The following is a 20311-nucleotide window of genomic DNA, read 5'->3' on the forward strand; positions in this document are numbered from 1 at the left end:
CCTGTTAGTTCCCTCCCCTGAGATACACAGTAGAGCGACTGGCCTCCCTGTATGGATGATCAAACTGTGAACCACTCCTTTCTCGCAGTTTGCTGGGTCCTGAGAACAGTCGACAGAAAGCAGCTGGGCCCCAAGTATGTTGTGCCCTGAAAGGGCCTGGACAGCAACTGTCCAAATCCAGGGCTCGTAAATAGTGCTCGGGCTGAGACATCCATCTCAGCATTATAATACTGCTAACGTTGTTCGGCCTTCTCTAACTTTGTGCTGACATTCTAACTATAGAGGAAGGTTCCGTTTCAGTAATGGATCTGGTTGCCTCAAATGAGGCAGAATCGCCATATCAAATATTTTGTGGAGAGAGGGAGTGTGTGTGTGTGTGTGTGTGTGTGTGTGTAGAGAAAGAGGGGTGGAGGGACAGAGGAGGGGAGAGAGGGAGATTAACTGGAGCCTGCTGTATATCTCTTCAAATAAAAAAAATCAAAACAATAAAAATGGCGGCATTTGCATTCAGTTAACACCATTGGTTAAAGCTGCTTGGCAATTTGAGTCTAAATTCCATGGTGCAACATGGCTGGGGCACTGGAATCCAGTCTTGCTAGTCTGGTGGAAAAAAAAAAAAAAAAGATATTTAAGGTGGAGAGGAGAGGTGGGAGGGTCGCTCCGTATGTCTTAGGTGGAGCTGGATCTGTGAGAACCATATAGAGGCAGATTATTTTTTCTCTTCAAGAAAGCAGAAAATAAGAAGAAAAAAGGCCTCTTATTTTCCTGCCTCAGAAGCAGCTGCTTTGCAGAACTACAATGAGGTTTAATTAATATATGTATTTGCAGATTCTCCAAGGAAAGGCTAAGTTATGTTAAGTGTTGCAATCTAGTACATTTTCATTTTTCATGAATAATTTACACCTCATGGTGAGAAACTTGGGTAGAATTCTTTTGTATACGGCACCTAAAGACATAATATCAGTTCCAATTTTGTGCAGTTGAAGAGAAAATGTCAAGGGTCCTTAGGTGGAACTTGACTGCCTGGTGGATCGTCCTACTTATTTTACTTCAAATCCCATCCTCTTTTGCATTTTGATGGAATTTGGGGGAATCTTTTTAGATTGAAAAGTTATATTCCCAGGAGTACTTTGGCTTTTGTTGACCGTAATAAAATCATGCTCATTTTTCTAATTGTAGGTTTTCTCTTTTGAGAGGAATAAATATACAGTTCATCCTATATGTGTGTTTATTTCCAGCTCTAGATTTGTAAGGAAAGAGAGACTAGGCACAGTGCAGGAATTTGGATCCATTGCCAAGGACTGAAAGATGAATGGGGTCTCGTTTTTAAAACAAGTTGCTGTGAACAGAGAAAACTTTTGACCTATAGGCATCTATCTCCCCAAGTTTTGCCACTGCTGCCTGCCTTCCCACACTTCTACCTGCATGTTTGGGGAAGCTGCCAGCCTTGCTGTGTGGGTGGGTGGAGAGGAGAGATCCTCGCCGTCTCCTGACACAAAGCTGGCCTGTCACTTCACTCACTGGATACGACGCCGTGATGAGTCAAAGACAAACTGGCGTGAGGTCTGGCCTCTCAGCCTCTTCCAGCGTTCCCTCGGGGCCACAGCTCAGGAGTCCGTGGCTTCCAAGGTCAGACCCGTCTGAGTCTGCTGAACATTCTAGAGGCCACCAGTGTGGGGAGGTGCTAAGGGTACCCAGGAGTTAACTGCCTAGTCAAAGAGATGCGAGGCAATCAGACAATGTCACAAAGTGGAATAGTCAAGGATTCAAACATTATTGCGTGGGAAGTAAGCTCCACAGCAGAGCCTTGCCCCTAAGTGGGAGGGGGGAGTAAACTAGGAATTTGGGACTAACATATACACCCTACTGTGTATAAAAATGCAGAGGCAGGTCTTGAAGGACGTGTCGGAATTAGATAAGGAACAGGTGAGGTCATTCCTGACCAGAGTGAAATGTAAGGGGTGGAGCTGGGGTGGGGTAAGGGGTGGAGCTGGGGGTGGGGTAAGGGGCAAGGAGCCTGGCATTATAAATGCACCAGCATCATGCTTTACGTGTGTTCTCACACTTAACCCTACCAGATGGGCCCTATTCTCACTCTTTAACATGCGAAGACATCAAGGCTCAGATGTGGCCATGGCTAGAATCAGTAGAAAGGCCTGCATTTGACCTCAAGACTCTGACCCCGAGGTCAATGCTTCCCCCTTATCCCACCTTCTTCCCCAGTAGCCTTCACGGCTCAGATAGGAGTTTCAGAATAAGTTTCGGACTTTATCCCACAAAAGATGCAGACGGAGCAGCTATTACTACATCAGATCTAAAGGGGGGGGGGGACAGTGTAGCTCACACGCACTAAAGGCCACACCGCAGTGAGTGAGGGAGTGAAGGGAAGACACACGTGGGCAGGACTAGAAAATCTCCTTGAGCAGGTGAGGAGAGGTTAGGTTACTGAGGAGGCCAAAAGGCAGGCTGAGGGCAGGGCAGCAAAATGCGAAACGAGAGACTTGTCAACACTCATCTACCGGAAGTGAGTGGGTAGGTGTGAGCTGGGATAGGCCAGGCGCAGGGTAACTGGTAAGGAATCTACTTTGTTGATGAAGTGATAAAACTGGGATAGAGAGAAAAGAGAAAATGTGGGGAGGGGAGGATGAATACATTCGTCCCTCAGTATCTGTGGGGCATTGGTTCCAGGACCCCGAGTAATACCAAAATCCATGGATGCTCAAGTCCCTTACATAAAATGGCACATTTGCATATAACCTACGCACATCCTCTCTTATACTTTAAATCATCTCTACATTACTTAAGACAATGTAAATGCTATGTAAATAGCTGCCAGCGCATGACAAATTCAAGTTTTATTTTTTGGAACTCTCTGGAATTTTTTTTTTCAAATATTTTCTATCCGTGGTTGGTTGAATCCATGAATTCAGAACCTGAAGATATGAAGCAGGACAGACTGTAACTAAGAAAATCAAGAAACTTCAGGGAGGCATTTTGATCCTTTACTCTCTCAGTGGCTCTTGCCAGTTTCTATAGTACCTGTGGATTCACCAGCTCTCTGCTCGCCACCACATCAACCTTCTACAAGACATTTCTCCCGATGACTTACACAAATAGAATGGCTCCTGTTGACACTTCTTCACTTTTATTTGTACTATAAAGGAGAAATTTGTTGACTGGTATTTTCTGACACTGGTTTATGAAAAACTACAGCTAGTCTAGCACTTAGACTCCATCATGCCTCGGCATCACGTCTAATATGCTGAAACCTTTGGTCTGTCTGTTTTAACTCTCAGTGATCAAATTATAGTATTATCAACACTTTCCTTGCTCTGGAGTTTCCAAAGTTCTCAGAGTTTATGTCGATGAGCTTCCTACAATCAAATACAGACACTTTTCAGTATTCACCACAATGCATTTCTGGAAGCAGCATCATTAAGCTGAATGCTGTAAAATGTCACCCATTTTCCCATAGTCAATGTTGCCTCAGGCACTGAAGGTCTGACCCAAGACCTGCATTAACTACATCAAAGTTATGAAAGGCGATAAGTCATAAGAGCAAACTGACTACAACCATGCCATACTTCTACAATAAGAGAGAAGGGAAATGATGATGCAAGTTACATTATAAATTGGAACAAGACCCCAGATCAGTAAGGTGGCTTACCCAAGTCACATAAATAATAAGAGAACCAGGACTAGAACCCAACTGTCTGTGTCCTGCCTAGGGTAGTGTTTTTTCCCTTTCACCACACTGCCTTCCTGAGAAAGTGCTTTAAATGATCATTAAAGGGACCCCAAAGTACTATAGAGCATACAGACAGCACAAAGATAATGCAAGCATCTCTCCGTTAGTAAGCTCTTACCAAGTGCCAGGCATCATGCTAAGCTTTTATTCGAATTATCTCATTAAAACCCAAAATGGCCCTGTAAGGAAATATTCTTCTCCCTAATATACAGATAAGGAAACTGCAGTTTTGAGAAGCTGAGAAACTTGTGCAAGGTCATCTATTAAGTAGCAAAACTAGATATACAACCTCCCCCAAGCTCCTAACCTTCCATTTTATAATGAGGAAAAGGACCTACAATGGTTAAGTGACTCATTCACGGTTACATAAGGGATTAGAAACTGATCTCCTAACACCATGCTTAGTCCTTTTTCCCTCCCTCAAACCACAATCCAGCATGAATATGCTAGCTATACATTTTTTTGAACAGTCAATAGATTTTCTTCCTCCTTAAAACTTAGAAAGGTTTTGGAGGAATCAAAAAGATACCCAAGGATGTTAAACTCAATTCCTTCTTTTTCTCAAAATATTGTTCATAACTCTTCCATTAGTCATCCTTTCAATTCTTGTCATTGTTATCCCGATATATTTGAAAGGCCCAGAGAACCACTTTAGTTATGAAGATCCAGGGGAAAAGGAATTGCTTGAATCAATTTCTATTGTTCATCTTCTTTTCTTTGGTCTTCTCTGACCCCTGTAACATTAAGGATGGCCTTGAACGAGGAAAGAAGTTAAAATAGGGAGATCTAAGGTGTGTGTGAAGAATGAGAAGAAAACCCCACTGTATTCCTTTGCCTTGGAAAAGTGTGTTTAAGAATTGCTTTCTTTTTTTTTTTTTTTTTTAAACATAAACTCATAACCTAAGTCCCCTCATTTTTCCTGCTGGTTATGTGAACCTATCAGAGAAGAGGTGAAGGTTTGAAAATTGAAGTATGGATGTTTATTAGACAAGACTGGGTGTGCAGAAGCAGCCATAAATAGTGGTCTGCTCTAAGCCCAGTGATCTAAGAATTATTAGTAAATGCTATACCTTGTCAAAATATTCATATTCGTGTTTTGTGGCATAGCCTAGTAAATTAAAATCAGTGAATTATTACCACAGGATAACAGTAGCATCTGCTTACTACCACCAAGCACTTGTTAATTACATTATCTAAGGCTCACAACAACTTATGCATTAGGGACAACGTCTGATTCCCATTACAGAGAAGAGGAATACTAAGAATAAACGATGTTGAATCACTTACCCATGGTAACACAGTTATTAGGTCTAGAAGCTGGGTTTGAACTGGATCTAAATTTAAAGAGTGGGAGATGCTGCCTCCCGTGGGATGTAACTTTTTTAAAAACTGGATTTTTTCTTTATTATTTAATTTAATTAATTAATTTATCTAGTTGGCCACACCCCGTGGCATGTGGAACTTCCCAGACCAGGGATTGAACTCGTGCCCCCTGCAGTGGAAGCGTGGAGTCTTAACCACTGGACCACCAGGGATGTAACTTTCTATTGCAGTAGACTTTGATCACTGTGTGGTACTGGATGTTGATGCTTTTATAATAAAAGATTTTAGTTTGAAAAATGGTTAATATGAATGACAGTCAAGACTTTCATGAACAATAAAGAAGTTCAGCCTATATTTATTTAGTTGTCAGTGACAGGTCAAGATATACATACACAGAAAGGGAAGTGCATTTGACATTTTAGAAAATCCTAATCTCATCAAAATCAAATCTATTATCAACACATATGGAGTGTCATACAGATCATATAATACTTATATGCACAAAATTATTATTTGAATGCCTATTTAAGTAGAGGCTGAAACCAAATTTTATTGAGGATTATGAATTTTCAAATAAATAGACCAAGGGAAGGGAACCAACATTTATCAAAAAACACTACTACATATCAGACACTTTATATACATTATTTAATTTAACATTTCAGTAGAATTCTGTGTAGTGTCTCATCCATTTTCCAGAGGAGAGCAAATTTTAAAGAATAATGTGCTTAAGATTCAAGCAGGTTGGAAGTGGCTGGACAGTTTTAGAACTCAGGTTCACGGATCTCCAAATCCTGTTCTCTTGTGTCTCCACCATATTTGAATTAGATTGGAGCTTATGGTCAGTGTAGGACTGGGGTGAAGTTCTTTATATGGTTCCCTTAAAAACTGCTAACTACTGAGTTTAACTATTGGTTTACAAAGTTTTCACCATTTAAGAAGAAAGTTCCAGTAGAAGCAAACCTTTTTAAAATCCAAGTTTGATATCAGAAACGTCTGAAAATATGGTTAGTTGATGAGACCAACAAGGAAATTCAAATTTCAGTCCAGTAAACAAGAGCTAGAAAGTAGATGAATGAGGGCACCGTTTCACCCTTCCAAGGGTGGTAAACTGGCAAGAAACTTCTGTAAAAGAAGAGTCTACCAGGAGGAGTCCTTTCATCCAGGACTCTTTTTTTTCTAAACGATAATTTTAAAAGAGAGATACTGTTTTTCTCTACTGTTTTCACAGAACCTTACCCTCATATATATCTCAGGTTAAACGAACATCACTACTTGATTCATTCTACTTGAGAAGGAATGTCTTGGGAAGCCTGGAGGAGGCAACTGTGAAAGGAGTGACTAGAGGTTAATTCAGTTGTAGGTAAAACCATAGAGCTCGATTCCAAAGTATCCCAAGGAATCGATGACGATTCAGGTACGCAAACAGGAAAATTCCATTGTGAAGCCCAAAATGGGGAGGATAAAAAGGAGGACGGGAGGGAAAGAAGGAAGGAGGGGTTAAGTATTGGCAAGAAAGGAGAAGAAGGAGTTACTGTTTAATGGGCACAGAGTTTCAGTTTGGAATGATGAAAAGTTCTGGAGATGGATGGTGGTGACAGCTGCACAATAGTGTGAGCGTACTTAATGCCACTGATACACTTAAACATAGTTAAAATGGCCAATTTTATGCTCTGCCTATTTTACCACAATATTTTAATTGGGTGAAGGACCTGAGTAGACATTTCTCCAAAGAAGAAAGAATTAGGATTGGAAAGAAGGATGCCTAATTATACGTAGGTTTTTGTTTCTTTTAATCCATAGTATAAAATTATTCTTTTCACATTAAAAATTCTTTATTGTTGCTGTGTTTTCCTTTAAGAGTTCTGTTTTCATGAAACAGGTGACTGAGTGCAAATGCAAATTCTTCCTCAGTGAACCATGCAGGCTAGAAGCTGAGTCTATTCTGAGGCCATAACAAAAGCCCACTGTTAACCCAGTGCAATGCGTCTTCATACTTTTTCTCAACAAATGGTTATAAAGAGCCCACTATGTGTCATGTGAAATTCAAAATTCTGGGAATACAGCAATGAACAAAACAGTCCCTGTTCTTGTGGCTCTTACACTGTCAAGGGGACAGGCAATAAACCAACATGTAAGTAATTACAGTCAAAGTAATTATTATATAAGAAGGATCATCTCAAAAAGTAGAGAAGCTGAAAGAATGGGCCTAAGCACTGAGCTCTGAGGGAGGACAGTTAGTAATAGAGAAATAAGAGAGAATGGAGGAGATGGCTTTCTTCCTTTGGTTTCTATTTTGCCGTCTATTATACCAGGATATTTAGGGCACTTTCTGAGGAGTTATTAGGGAGGACAGATGGCAACCTGGTTAACTAGCCACCACACTGCAGAGGCGCCAACAAGCAGAGTGAGAAACTAAGGCCCAGAAGGGTCACAAAGCTGGTTGGTGGCACAAACAAGCCTCCCGAAATTCCACTCCAGGACTCTCTTGGATTTTTCCTTTGCACCATTATTTTACACACATTGAGTGGTTTTGTTCATCTTTCTCTCACTCTCTGACACACATACACAAACACCCAGGCATAGAACTAAAAAGGAAGAAAACAAAACAAAATTACTTTTGCTGGAAATTTTTTAAATGGCAGTGTCATCCTATCAATTTGAGAAATGTGTAAGATGACTACAATACACAAAGACACACTTCATATCCTGCACATGACATTAACTTACCCTTCTTTTTACCGAATCCCAGCATTTGGTTACTTTTCTGCCTTTGGTGTCTTAAAAGCCAGTTCTTAGCAGACTGAATTATACATTCTGCTCCACTGTTAAAATGAATACTACGGCCAAGATGTGCCCAGGATCCTAAGTCTAACATAATGGTAGTGGATACAAAAGCAGGGCACTGAGCAGGATTGGGGACTTAATGTTGAATCCAGCAGGATCTTGCTTCTGTGATTTTTCTTGGCCTGATTCTTCAATTTATTACTGGGAGCAAAACCCCATATTGAAAAAAACAGGTTTAAAGGAATGCTTTTGAAATTTCTTTTCAGTCGCTGCATAAACTGGTTTTTAAAGGTATAAAAAATGTTTTCTTAGATTCTCCCTTCATGTCCAGAGGTCACCTTCCCTGAAGTAGCCTCAGATGTGGGCAGGCTGTCTAATCCCAGACAGCCTTGCTTGCTCCATATCTCACTGCACATATTCTAAACTTAATATTTTTAGAAAAATATCTTATTATCTTTTCTATAATATTTTACAGTATTTTTAAATAGTGTGGCCCAATTATTATATATTATTTCTTGATGTAGTAGAGGAATTTAGCCTTCCTTAGTATACATACAGTCCCTAATTTTAAAAATGTTTGTTCAAAATTCCCTTTGCCCTTGGTTTGGAACTCAAGTAATTTTCCTGTGGAGACAGTGGTGGATTTGATGGTTAGGTCCCCAGGCTGGCCTGTAACAGTTTATTTAACTGGTGACATTGCTCAAGGATAATATTGTGCTCACAGCATGAAAGAGGCTAAATACCATGTTCATGGATGTTTCTACATCTTTAGGATTCAAGAAAGATGCCAAAAGCATATGCTTAACCCAAAGCCCCAGACAGCGTGTGATAGGAAAGTCCTTCACCTTCTCCACCAGCTGAGGGTAGAGGAACCACAGTCTACGGTTCATTGCGTGATTGGAATGTTTGTTGGGGAAGGTGTGTGGAGTAGGAATGGGATGTGCGGCGTGGAGCCAAGAATGCCAGAGGATGAATGGGAAGATAAACGCTGGAACCTGGTCCTGGGTGGCCACCAGATGTATTCACACCACCCTCTTTCTCATTTGCCTTGGAGGCTATAATTGATTTGCCAATTTCTACTTTTCCTGGCTGTCGTGTGGCCCTTCCTATCTAGCATTTTGTTTTACTTTGACCTGCTCCGGCACCTGCAGAGCAAACGTGGTCTCATAGCCCCTCTCTTCCTGAATGAGCACACAACACTCCTGAATGCGATTTTCTTTTCAACACTGCTATAGCAGCAGGGGGAAGCATGAGGAATAAAAAATCTCCTCTCAAACGCCTTTCCTTTCTTCCTCACAAATATCGTTTTGGAGAAAGAGTCACCCATGAATGATGTATGGATTTTTAGATGATCTGAGGTGTAGAGTCCCAAATCAAGAAGTTCCATATATGTATTTTATCCAGATAATATAAATTGCCAGTGTGGACCCTCGTCAGTAATTTTCAATGAGGCCAGTGTTATTGCCTTTTATACAAAAACTCAGTTAGTAGTATCTTACATGATAATTCTTAGAAAGTATATCTGAAAAATCTTTTTGTTCAAATATCGTAGAGTGGAAAATATTAGACAGTCGTGAGTCATCAGCAAAGTGATATGTCATTGAAAATAGAAGAATTAGAGTTTTAAGTGTAAACTTTATATTAATGACAGAAGGCAAAACAATAATCTGGACTGAAGTACTCTTTAAGTTCTGCTAACTATTGTGGGCCTTCCCACAAACCTCAGGTTGCTCTTCCCAAGAGTGAAACTGGTTGTCACACTTGAGAATTTTCTCCCACAACCCAGTGTATGCCTTTTCTGTATAAATAAAACTCCACTTGAAAAACAAGTCAAATACGGCAGAAGACCCTGCCCTGCCCTGCCCTGGAAAAACATACCGCTCAAATAATGAATGTGACTGGTTTTCAAAGGGTCTTTTCATGCACCTCTAATTATCTTTGAACTTTTCATACAATTAAAATTTACAAATACTGGGACTTCCTTGGTGGTCCCCTGGCTAAGACTTTGCCTTGCAATGCAGGGGGTGCGGGTTCAATCCCTGGTCTGGGAGCTAAGATCCCACAGGCCTCACGGCCAAAAAACCAAAAACAGAAAACAGAAGCAATACTGTAACAAATTCAATAAAGACTTTAAAAAAGGTCCACATCAAAAAAAATCTTCAAAAACAAAATTTACAAATAGGCGTGAAATAAGTCAAAGTTCTTGAAAGTGTTCATTGATCGACACATATCATGAGAATTACTCTGATAACATATGTCCACCAAGAAACCAAAGGCATTTGCTTTCTATGTTAATAATTCATAGTATGCTAATCTATAGTAATCTACCCTAGGATTAAGTACAGAATTCTCTGGCAGCCAAAGATGTACAAATGTCTTTCTGCTTTTGTATAGTTTGCTTCAACCAAAATACAAGTTTCACCTCTCAGACAAAACCAGGGAATTTCAGACAGTAGAGGCTTCCATGGAGAAGACGTGTGGAGGGCTAGGGAGAAGATGCAGAGAATATTAAATAACGCAGGGCCTGGAGGACGGAGGAACGCCAGTGGAAAGTAGCGAAGAGCCACATGAGTGACAGAACAAGAAGAATACTGTGAATAAAGACAAAGATACGGGGATGGTGAGCAACAGGCTGGCCTCCTTAGCTTGGTCATATTTTTAGGAAATTCCATCCAGTTGTCTATTTTTAGATTAATACTAAGTTTTGTTTAAGGAGACAGTGAAACATCCCTTTCTTTAATTACCTTCTGAGGAAACAGGTCCCTGTCACCATGCGAAGAGATTTCTAAGAAATATTCTAAGTCCAGAAGTTTTCTTCAGGGGTCATTTTTGTTTATCTGTCATGTTTCCATCCTCTGAGTGATTGTGCCCCCAGCCTGTAATATTTTTCCTTTTATCTATATAGAACATGGGGTGGGGGGATGAGGATGAATGTTTCTTTTTCTTGGATATTCCTGAAGCCTTAGCTGCTCTGAAAGGGTAAGAGATGGAAACCCTCCAAGGGGTTCTTTTCCTGCCTCCACTGCAACCTCTTGCTTGTGAGAGGTCTGTTGGTCTTCTGTAGATGCCAACATTGCGGCATTATGCCTCGGTAAGTTCTTACTTATTCAGCCATCCATGCAACCAGTAATTAAGAAGTGCCTCCTATATAGCCAGTCCCATCCTTTTTACTAGGGATCTAAAGAGGAATGAGACAGTGCCCCTGTCCTTACGAAATTCGGTTGTACTGTGGACCCAGTTAATGCAACAGCCCTGCTTGGAAATGTGTGCTTGAGCTCTTATGCTAGTGGTATGCAGATCCACTGAGATTCCTTCAGATTTCAGCAAGGCCACACAGATATTTGATAAGGTATATTATATCTACCTCTCCAAACTCAACGTTACAAAGACAGTTAGTATTGAATGTTTAACTAAAACATTCATTAGCCCTCTTTTCTAACTGTTTCTCGTGGTTTGGATCCCTAGAAACAGTTGGTCTTTTCACTGAAATGTTTTTTTTTCTATCATTTAAGCCAAGCAGTAAGAGTTCTTACTGAATTTACTACTGAACTAACATTTTAAAGGATAACTCATCTGACATCTCTGAATGTCTGCAATGAACACATTTACATAAGAAGTGCGAACATGTCTAGAAGTCATCTAGAAGCTCACAATTTCCAAAATTATTTATAGGTACATTTCCTGGAGATCAGCCACAAGGTAGAAAACTCAGAAAGTATTAATACTTGATACCTGTGAAGCACTGAGGAAATTATATGTTGATTTGTCTTCTTTGAACCCTCTTGCATGAGCGCTAGTTAGTTCCGCTGTTGAGTTCGTGGTATTCATGCTTTCAAGTTCAGTGTTTCAGCCTCTGCACAGACTATTTTGCTTTCAACCAAGTGCATTTCTCACTCTGGTCGGCTCTTTTTCAAGTGCACACCAAAGGTAAGGGCACATGGATGGCTCATTCTGAATCCATCATCATCTTGGAAAAGATAAGGCAACATGTATATTTCATATCTGGTGAATCAGTCAAGGGAGGGTCAGTAATTTCTTCTTAGGTAGAAGGTACCGGTGGGTCAAGTACCCTAGTCCTTTGGGTGAAAGCCAAATGTCTGAAAGTTGCAGGGTGAACTCCCCATTAGACCTGCTCTCTTGACCCTGCCCACCATCACCAGCACTGCCTCCCTGGATGATGCCTTCAGCCTTGGCTACTGCCTGGCTCAGGAAGCTAGCAATCCAGGCTTAGTGGATATCTCCTTCAAGAAAGTAAGGCTCAAGGAGAACACAAACTGGCAGCTCATAGCTGAATTCAGCCCAAAGATATATCTGACCCATACAGAGTTGTTTTCCATAATGTGAATCAGCAGCTGAATTTCCAGCTTCTTTTGGCAGATGGAAAGGTCAGGCACTATAGAGCCCAGGCTTCTGCAGGTGACAGGTGGCTGGAGCTGAGTACCTGCTGCTCCATTCCTTCTAGGCACGGGCCCTTCCATCTGCCACACTTCCAGGCTGATCCACCCACTTATGCACATTTCCTGCCTGGCCCCAGTAGGCTTAGTATTCAGGCAGTGCCTAACCCGGTCCTCTTTGCGATGACCTTGACTGCCATTGCACTGTGAGTCAACGGTAGGCATTTCACTGGGGATGCAGGGGTTATTAAATGGCTGCTCATAACACATTTGGTGGGGAAGCAACCCATCTGATGTTCTTTGGGGCCATTCATATTTTGTCTTCAGTAAATAAAAATGAGACTCATTGTGTCCTGGGCTCATATGGGAATAATTTACCCATGTGGATTAAGCAGAATCTTTACATTCTTAAATCCAACCACCTGAAGGAGATGTTCATTGCTTGGTAGACTCTGTCGCAGCCAACTGATATTTTTGCCTGCAGACACTCTTGTTAAAACTAGAGGGTCCGCTGAAGATTTATGAACGCAGTCATTTTTTGAGATCAAGTGTGTCTTTGTCTTAAAAACAGAATCACCGATTCGGTGGGCATCAGCTATTCTCGTTTTTGTGTGTTCTCCTTTGAGTGGAAAAAGAAATTGAAAATAATGCTTTCAGTTCAAGATTTTGATTTACCAATAAAAGGTTAGCTAGAATCTTATTTTAATAATTTAATCCCCATCTTCATCATGATTCTGTTATAGAAAATAATTCTTATTTGAGGGACTAGTCTATCAGAGAGATGAACAGAAATACAACTTGTTCAGTGTATTCAATTTCTTTCCTATGACACAGCTTGCCAGGGCTCCTTAGAAGGTGAAGCAGTGGAACTCTGATTGGGTAGGGGCTTCTGCTGTCATAAGCAGACATGTTTGCAGCATCCGTCTGGAGGAGGCCTAGGGTAGGATGTGGTTGACCACCCAGGCAGGGATGACTTAGCAGGGAGCCTAGCAGCCCACAGGTCCATCAGCAATTGCTATGCACCTGGTTCTTGCACACAGTCATTGCTGCCTCTCATCCAGTGCTCCAGGCTCTGCTTGCTTTAGGCCCTACCCCATGGCCTCGCCTTTCCCCGATTCCCAAGCTCCCAGACGGGTTCTGAGCACTGACCTCCACTGGCACCCTGAGAGGCACAGCTCTGCTCTTTGGAATCACTGTCTCCTGGTCCCATTGCAGACCGTCACTACACCCTGGAGGGGATTCCCATGCCAGGGAGCAGAGTGAGCTGACATCTCTAAGCTCATGCTGGTTTGCACAAGTACTTGGTATATTGTGCAAGCCAGCTGACACTGTTCATGCTGCCTCTTCCATGTCTGTGAAATATGACTGGCAATACTGACATAGCTCTTAAGGCTTTGATAAAAATTTCTTAGTACCTCCTGGAAAATCAGGGGAGTATCTATTAAAATTAAAACAGAGACAATAACGATGCTTCAGGAAGGGGACTTTTAGGGGACCTAGTGTAGTAGCTATTTCTCTGACCTCTACATATGCTAGCAGTCCCCAGGGGAGTTTTCCATTGACCTTTCCAAAAAAGCATGGGCTGCAGTGCCTGGAGGTTGAGGAAGGAATTTTGGATATCAGCCTCAGTTTTGATGAGTGCAGGGCAAGAAGGATGCCACTGACAGCCAGTCTATAGAGGTCACTTTGGTGAACTGTGGTTTAATTAACCAGTTTTTAAAAAATAGACCAGCTCAGGACTAGGACTTGTCAATATCAGACTTGGAGCCCATGTTCTGGGACCACATGTAAGCCTGTTCTTTTAGGAATATATGTTTTGTGTCTATATTGAAATATTCAGGTACCTCCTGAAGCTTTTGATCCTCCTGGCCATTGAAATTACAATAGAGGCTGAAGAAGTTTTCATATATAGAACCTATTTTATATGTTCATACTGAATTGGTGTGGAAGAGAATCTCCAAAGAGAAGCAACAGGGAAACACAAGATTACCTATTCATCTTATTTTAAATTATGGTTTTTTGATGTGAATTAAAAATATAATCTGACTAAAGAAAAGCCGTATCAAAAACTAGACAGAAGAGCCCTCTTTCCCTCAAAACAGCTTCTCCACACCCTTCCCGCTTGACACACGCCCACTTGGCCCTCCTCTTCCCTCCAGAGGTTCCTTCCTGCTGGAAACTGTCCTCCCCTCCCCGTGGGCCCTAAGACCTGTACTATCATGTGCCTTCTAACATCAGAAGCAGCGATCAAAGGGGCAGGAGTGATCAAGAGGCTCTCAGTTGGTAACTGGTCCTCATCTGCATTCCTGATCTGTCTCTACTTCCAAAACGTATTTCAACCCAGAGTACACTTAATTCAGACTGTACCAACAAGCTATATTTCTCAGGAAAAAATTTAATAATCAAACGGTATTTTTGAGAAAAATGCTACCACCAAAAAACACCCATAGCTTTCCTACCATCTAAGATCAAATCTCTTAAACCTCTTGAAGCGCACAGCTGGCGGGGGTGTAATTCATTTTTTAACATCACACATACAGTCCTCAAGATAGCCCAACACATAGACCAGGGTATGGCCAGAGTTTTCTGGCCTAGATGCCAGGAAGCAGTGCGGCTGAGGGTTCAGTAGTACCAGAGGTCATTTTTATTTACGACTTTATCCATACAGCGGATGGTGTGTAGGCTGAGGCAGAGGGGCAAAGCAGTCTGGGTGAGCCCAGGTAATGCTTTTAGTTAACTTCAGGGCTGATTTACAGTTCAATTACATCTGGGTGGTCGAACATGTCTGTTTGTCAAGTTCAAGTCCGAAGCATTGTAACTAATTTCTGTAATACAGACTTGCCCATTGCTGGGCTCTCTGTAGGATACTTTTTCTTTCCAGGTGGTTGGGAATTTTCATCCTATATGGCATTTTCATTTCAGTTAATAAGCAAGAATGTGAATATGCTCTAAAACATATATTATTATATATATCAATTTAAGAAATTGCAAGTTTGTTTTCCATAAATATTTTAGAGAGACTTCTGCTAAAGTGAAAAGAAAGAAAAAAGAAAAACATGATCTGATGCCCTAGGGAACATTCTTATTTGGAAAACTTACAGACAAGATTGAAGCTAAGGGATGAAATAGAATAATTCCTATTTAATAATCAAATATCTAAATCTAAAAATGAAGCTATAATAGAGCCATCTGAAGAATTTGAATGTTAGCTATTTGCAATGACTGTTCAAAAACAGTATGATAATATTTAGATATAAACCATTATATCTCATTATTTTTATTTGTATATCAGTATGTGAGATATTTTTTCCCAATTAATTTTAAATTCCTAGAACTTTTTGAAAAACAAAAAAATGATCTGATCTTATCCAAAGTTTTGAGTTTCCATTTAGTATAAATATTTAACATACATGAATTCTTCCTCTATTTTTATCAATTCCATACATATCTGTATATTCCAATAAAATAAAGCATACTCATATTTATTTCACGGGAGAAATTAAGTGTACGTACTAAAACTGTTTTATATTAACTGCAGAAATACCCACTTAACGTAAAAAATATCCACATGTTTAAATTCTAACATAATGCGATAAGAAATCATACTTGTAGAAATGAGGCTTTTATTGGGAATTGGATCCCAGTGTGTAGGAATATTGGCTGACCTTGACCATAAAGAATATTTACTGGTTATTTCGAAAACAAAGACTCTTGGCTATTTAATAAAAAACATTTTGTTTATTAATTGCACAAGGTTTGGTCAAAGCATTGCACAAAGAATAAATATTTTTGTTAGAATGTGTCAAAAGCTTGGCTTTTAAGCTTGACATTTAGTTGACTGGGTCCACAGGGCAAACTCCCTGTCCTTTGCAAAGTTATGGAGTTGGAAATGAACTTATATCAAACTGGCACTTGATAGTTTAGTTTTATCTGTGCTTTTGGAATTATTAAGACTGTTTTAACAGCTTTATTAGAATGTTATTTCTTTTTTCTTTAATATGGGACATTTAAACGGTTCCTGAATTTGAAACTAATTGTTATTGTATCTTGGGAACAAAATTACTTTCGATGGGAACATATCTTTGAATTATAAATGCAAGTTAATAGATAAGTATTACTTAATTTGTTACACATTTTTAAATATTTGTATTTAATCTTTACAAAGAACCTTTCACGTACAAACTAATCCTTTGATTAGACTTCCTGATCACATTAGCAAATATTAATTGAATGAGAATTGAACATATAATAAAGAGATATGAAGCCAAAACTTAAAAAAGAGATTAAGGTCTAAACACACTGCATGCCCATATATATGCAGTCACAGTTTTACAGAAAATACTGTGCATTTGAATCATCATTCTTTACAGTGGCCACATAGCAGAAGTGCTTAAGTGTAAACATTTTCGGCATGAAGGGTGGGGATTGTGCAAAATTATAATTGCATCAAAACTATGAGAAATTGCAGAAATTTCCAATTTTTAAATGTCTATCTTCAAAGAGTAAAACTTAAACTAGCTATCTTCCCTCAAGAAGGATGTTTAAATCACACTTGTCTTTTTCTTTAACAGATAATTCTGAAATAATCAGCAGAAACGGAATGGAATGCCAAGAATCTGCATTGCGAATAACTAAACATTGTTACTGTACATACTATCCTGTTTCCTCCTCAATAGAATTGCCACAAACTGCATGCTAAATAAAGATTTAGTTCTTCTGGACAGACCACAACTCTAAGAAGCTAGTGCTGCTATATCATATATGAGTATTAAATATGGTATGCTTAGTATATTCCAACCTAAGATAGTTAACTACCTGAGACCAGCTGTGATGTTTAAAGACATAAAGGAGAAAGTTTACTTTTAAAGGGTTTCTAAACATAGTTTCTGTCCTAGGAATATTGTCTTATCTCCATAACTATAGCTGATGCAGAAAGTCCAACCAATTTACTCATTTTGACTCAGAATATTTCCAAGTTAGCAATAAACAATTAGCATTAGTTTAAAAAAAAAAAAAACAACCTATTCCAAGGGCAGGTTCGATTCTAACTTCAATTACTGTCATTTCATTTACCTACTGGATCAAAGCTATGTTTCACTTCTTGACAACACGAATGCTGCAGCAAAGATGAGAAGTGAAGTAAAACCGTTACCTGTCCTGCAGGTCTAAAATTTGAATGGAAATTCAAGCACAAGTACTGGGGACACATCAAAGTGTGGTATTTGGTTTGCCTGGAGATGCCGCATTGAATCATGTGATTCTAGAATAACATTAACTAGATTGAAAAAGAAACTTTGCACGGTATGATCTTCATACCCCACCAAACAAAGTCTTGAAGGTATTATTTTACAAGTATATTTTTAAAATTGTTTTATAAGAGAGACTTTGTAGAAGTGCCTAGATTTTGCCAGACTTCATCCAGCTTGACAAGAATGAGAGGCCCATGCCAACAGTCTAATCAAAAGGATTAGTCTTTCAAACTCACCATCCGGTTGCCTGTTACAGAATAACTCTTCTGAACTAAAAACCTAGACAAACAAGGAAGCTGTAGGTGAGGAGATCTGTATAATATTCTAATTTAAGTAAGTTTGAGTTTAGTCACTGAAAATTTGACTGTGACTTTAATCTAAATTACTATGTAAACAAAAAGTAGATAGTTTCACTTTTTAAAAAATCCATTACTGTTTTGCATTTCAAAAGTTGGATTAAAAGGTTGTAACTGACTACAGCATGGAAAAAAATAGTTCTTTTAATTCTTTCACCTTAAAGCATATTTTATGTCTCAAAAGTATAAAAAACTTTAATACAAGTACATACATATTATATATACACATACATATATATATACTATATATGGATGAAACATATTTTAATGTTGTTTACTTTTTTAAATACTTGGTTGATCTTCAAGGTAATAGCGATACAATTAAATTTTGTTCAGAAAGTTTGTTTTAAAGTTTATTTTAAGCACTATCGTACCAAATATTTCATATTTCACATTTTATATGTTGCACATAGCCTATACAGTACCTACATAGTTTTTAAATTATTGTTTAAAAAACGAAACAGCTGTTATGAATTACTATTATGTGTAATTGTTTAAAACATCCATTTTCTTTGTGAACGTATTAGTGATTGAAGTATTTTGACTTTTGAGATTGAATGTAAAATATTTTAAATTTTGGCACCACCGCCTGTTCTGAAAACTAGATGCACCAACCATATCATTTTTGTTTGAGGAAAAAGAAATCTGCCATTTTAATTAATGTTGGTCAAAGTCTAATGACTATTTATCTTATATCGTAGATTTGATAACCCTATCAAAAAAAAATCACATTCTAAGTGTAATCTTACATAGTGCTTGTATTGTTGCATTTGTTTTAATTTGTGGGAAAGTATTGTATCTAACTTGTATTTCTTTGGTAGTTTCATCTTTATGTATTATTGGTATTTGTACTTTTCTCAACTATAACAATGTAGTTATGCTACAACTTGCCTAAAACATTCAAACTTATTTTCTTTTTTCTTTGTTAATTCACTTAAACTCATTGAAAACATAGTATACATTACTAAAAGGTAAATTATGGGAATCACTGAAATATTTTTGTAGACTAATTATTGTAACATTGTCTTTTTTTTCTTTTGTTTCATGATTTTGATTTTTAAAGTTTTTAGCACACAACTATTTTCAGCCCTTTAATAATGGAGCATCAAAAACATCACCTATACCCCCCAAGCGAATATAGAAGACTGTATTTTTACTATGATATCCATTTTCCAGAATTGTGATTGTAATATGCAAAGAGTCATAAATATGCCATTTACAATAAGGAGGAGGCAAGGCAAATGCATAGATGTACAAATATATGTACAACAGATTTTGCTTTTTATTTATTTATAATGTAATTTTATAGAATAATTCTGGGATTTGAGAGGATCTAAAACTATTTTTCTGTATAAATATTATTTGCCAAAAGTTTGTTTATATTCAGAAGTCTGACTATGATGAATAAATCTTAAATGCTTTGTTTAATTACAGAACAAAATCACCAATATCCAAGACATGATGATAGCAATTCAACAAATACTGTAGTTAAGAGATGAACTCGCCACCTGTATGGGAACTACATTTCACTCTTGGTTTTCAGGATACAACAGCACTTCCCCTAAATATTCTTTGAGCCAAATCACTGGTAACATTTCTACTAAATCTTTCTGTAACACTTAAAGAATTCCCTCATTCATTACCTTACAGTGTAAACAGGAGTCTAATTTGTATCAATTCTATGTTTTGGTTGTAATATTCAGTTCACTCACCCAATGTACAACCAATGAAATAAAAGAAGCATTTAAAAGGATTTCTAGTCATCCTCCTTTTTTTTGTTGTTGAGACAGATTGATAATTAGCCAAACCAAATGGTTTTTACATTCATACAGATAACATTTCGCAGCTTCAAAGAAGAGCAGGCTTTGGAGTTTGGGGGTTTTTAACAGTAAGAAAAACAATTTACAAGGATCTTTTTTTTTTTTTTTTTTTTTTTTTGCGGTACGCGGGCCTCCCACTGCTGTGGTCTCTCCCGCCGTGGAGCACAGGCTCCGGACGCACAGGCTCAGCGGCCACGGCCCACGGGCCCAGCCGCCACACGGCACGCGGGATCCTCCCCGACCGGGGCACGAACCCGCATCCCCTGCATTGGCAGGCGGACACCCAACCACTGCGCCACCAGGGAAGCCCTGTACAAGGCTCATTTTTGAACTACTTCTAGTATTCTTTGAAATTAGAAATAAAAATAAATCCCATCACTCAGCCCTCATCTTCAGAATTCTGCCTGAATATGAAGAGATGTGAAGAGATCAGTAACCAAATGGGGAACAAAACGGCAGTTAATTAACAGACAAGAAAATGCCCATTAATCCATAAGACAAGCTTTCAGGTAAGAGCCTGATTGAGCAACGTGTCTTAGACCTTAGGCTGCAGATAGAAGCAGAATGATGAAACCTGTTCTACGTGGACATCCTGGCTGGGTGGACTGAGGAGGGCGCAAGAGCTGAGCATCAC

At 39.0% G+C, this 20311-nt stretch overlaps 1 protein-coding gene across 4 annotated transcripts in view; it reads left to right on the plus strand.

Moving 5' to 3' along the window:
- Positions 1-19610, plus strand: part of MBNL2 (muscleblind like splicing regulator 2) — a 153636-nt gene extending 134026 nt beyond the window's left edge. For 2 of the 4 annotated variants that reach the window (XM_081214892.1, XM_081214891.1), the window contains one exon: positions 16824-19610. In XM_081214892.1, the coding sequence (XP_081071018.1) occupies positions 16824-16838 (15 nt within the window). In that variant the 3' untranslated portion in view covers positions 16839-19610. Of the gene's footprint in view, positions 1-14920; positions 14973-16823 lie in introns of all 4 variants that reach the window. The other 2 variants (XM_081214890.1, XM_081214893.1) reach the window with 2 other exon arrangements.
- The last annotated feature ends 701 nt before the right edge of the window (positions 19611-20311 follow it).

The sequence above is a fragment of the Mesoplodon bidens genome, assembly GCF_964165515.1.
Source record: "Mesoplodon bidens genome assembly, chromosome: 17".
Taxonomy (NCBI): Eukaryota; Metazoa; Chordata; class Mammalia; order Artiodactyla; family Ziphiidae; genus Mesoplodon; species Mesoplodon bidens.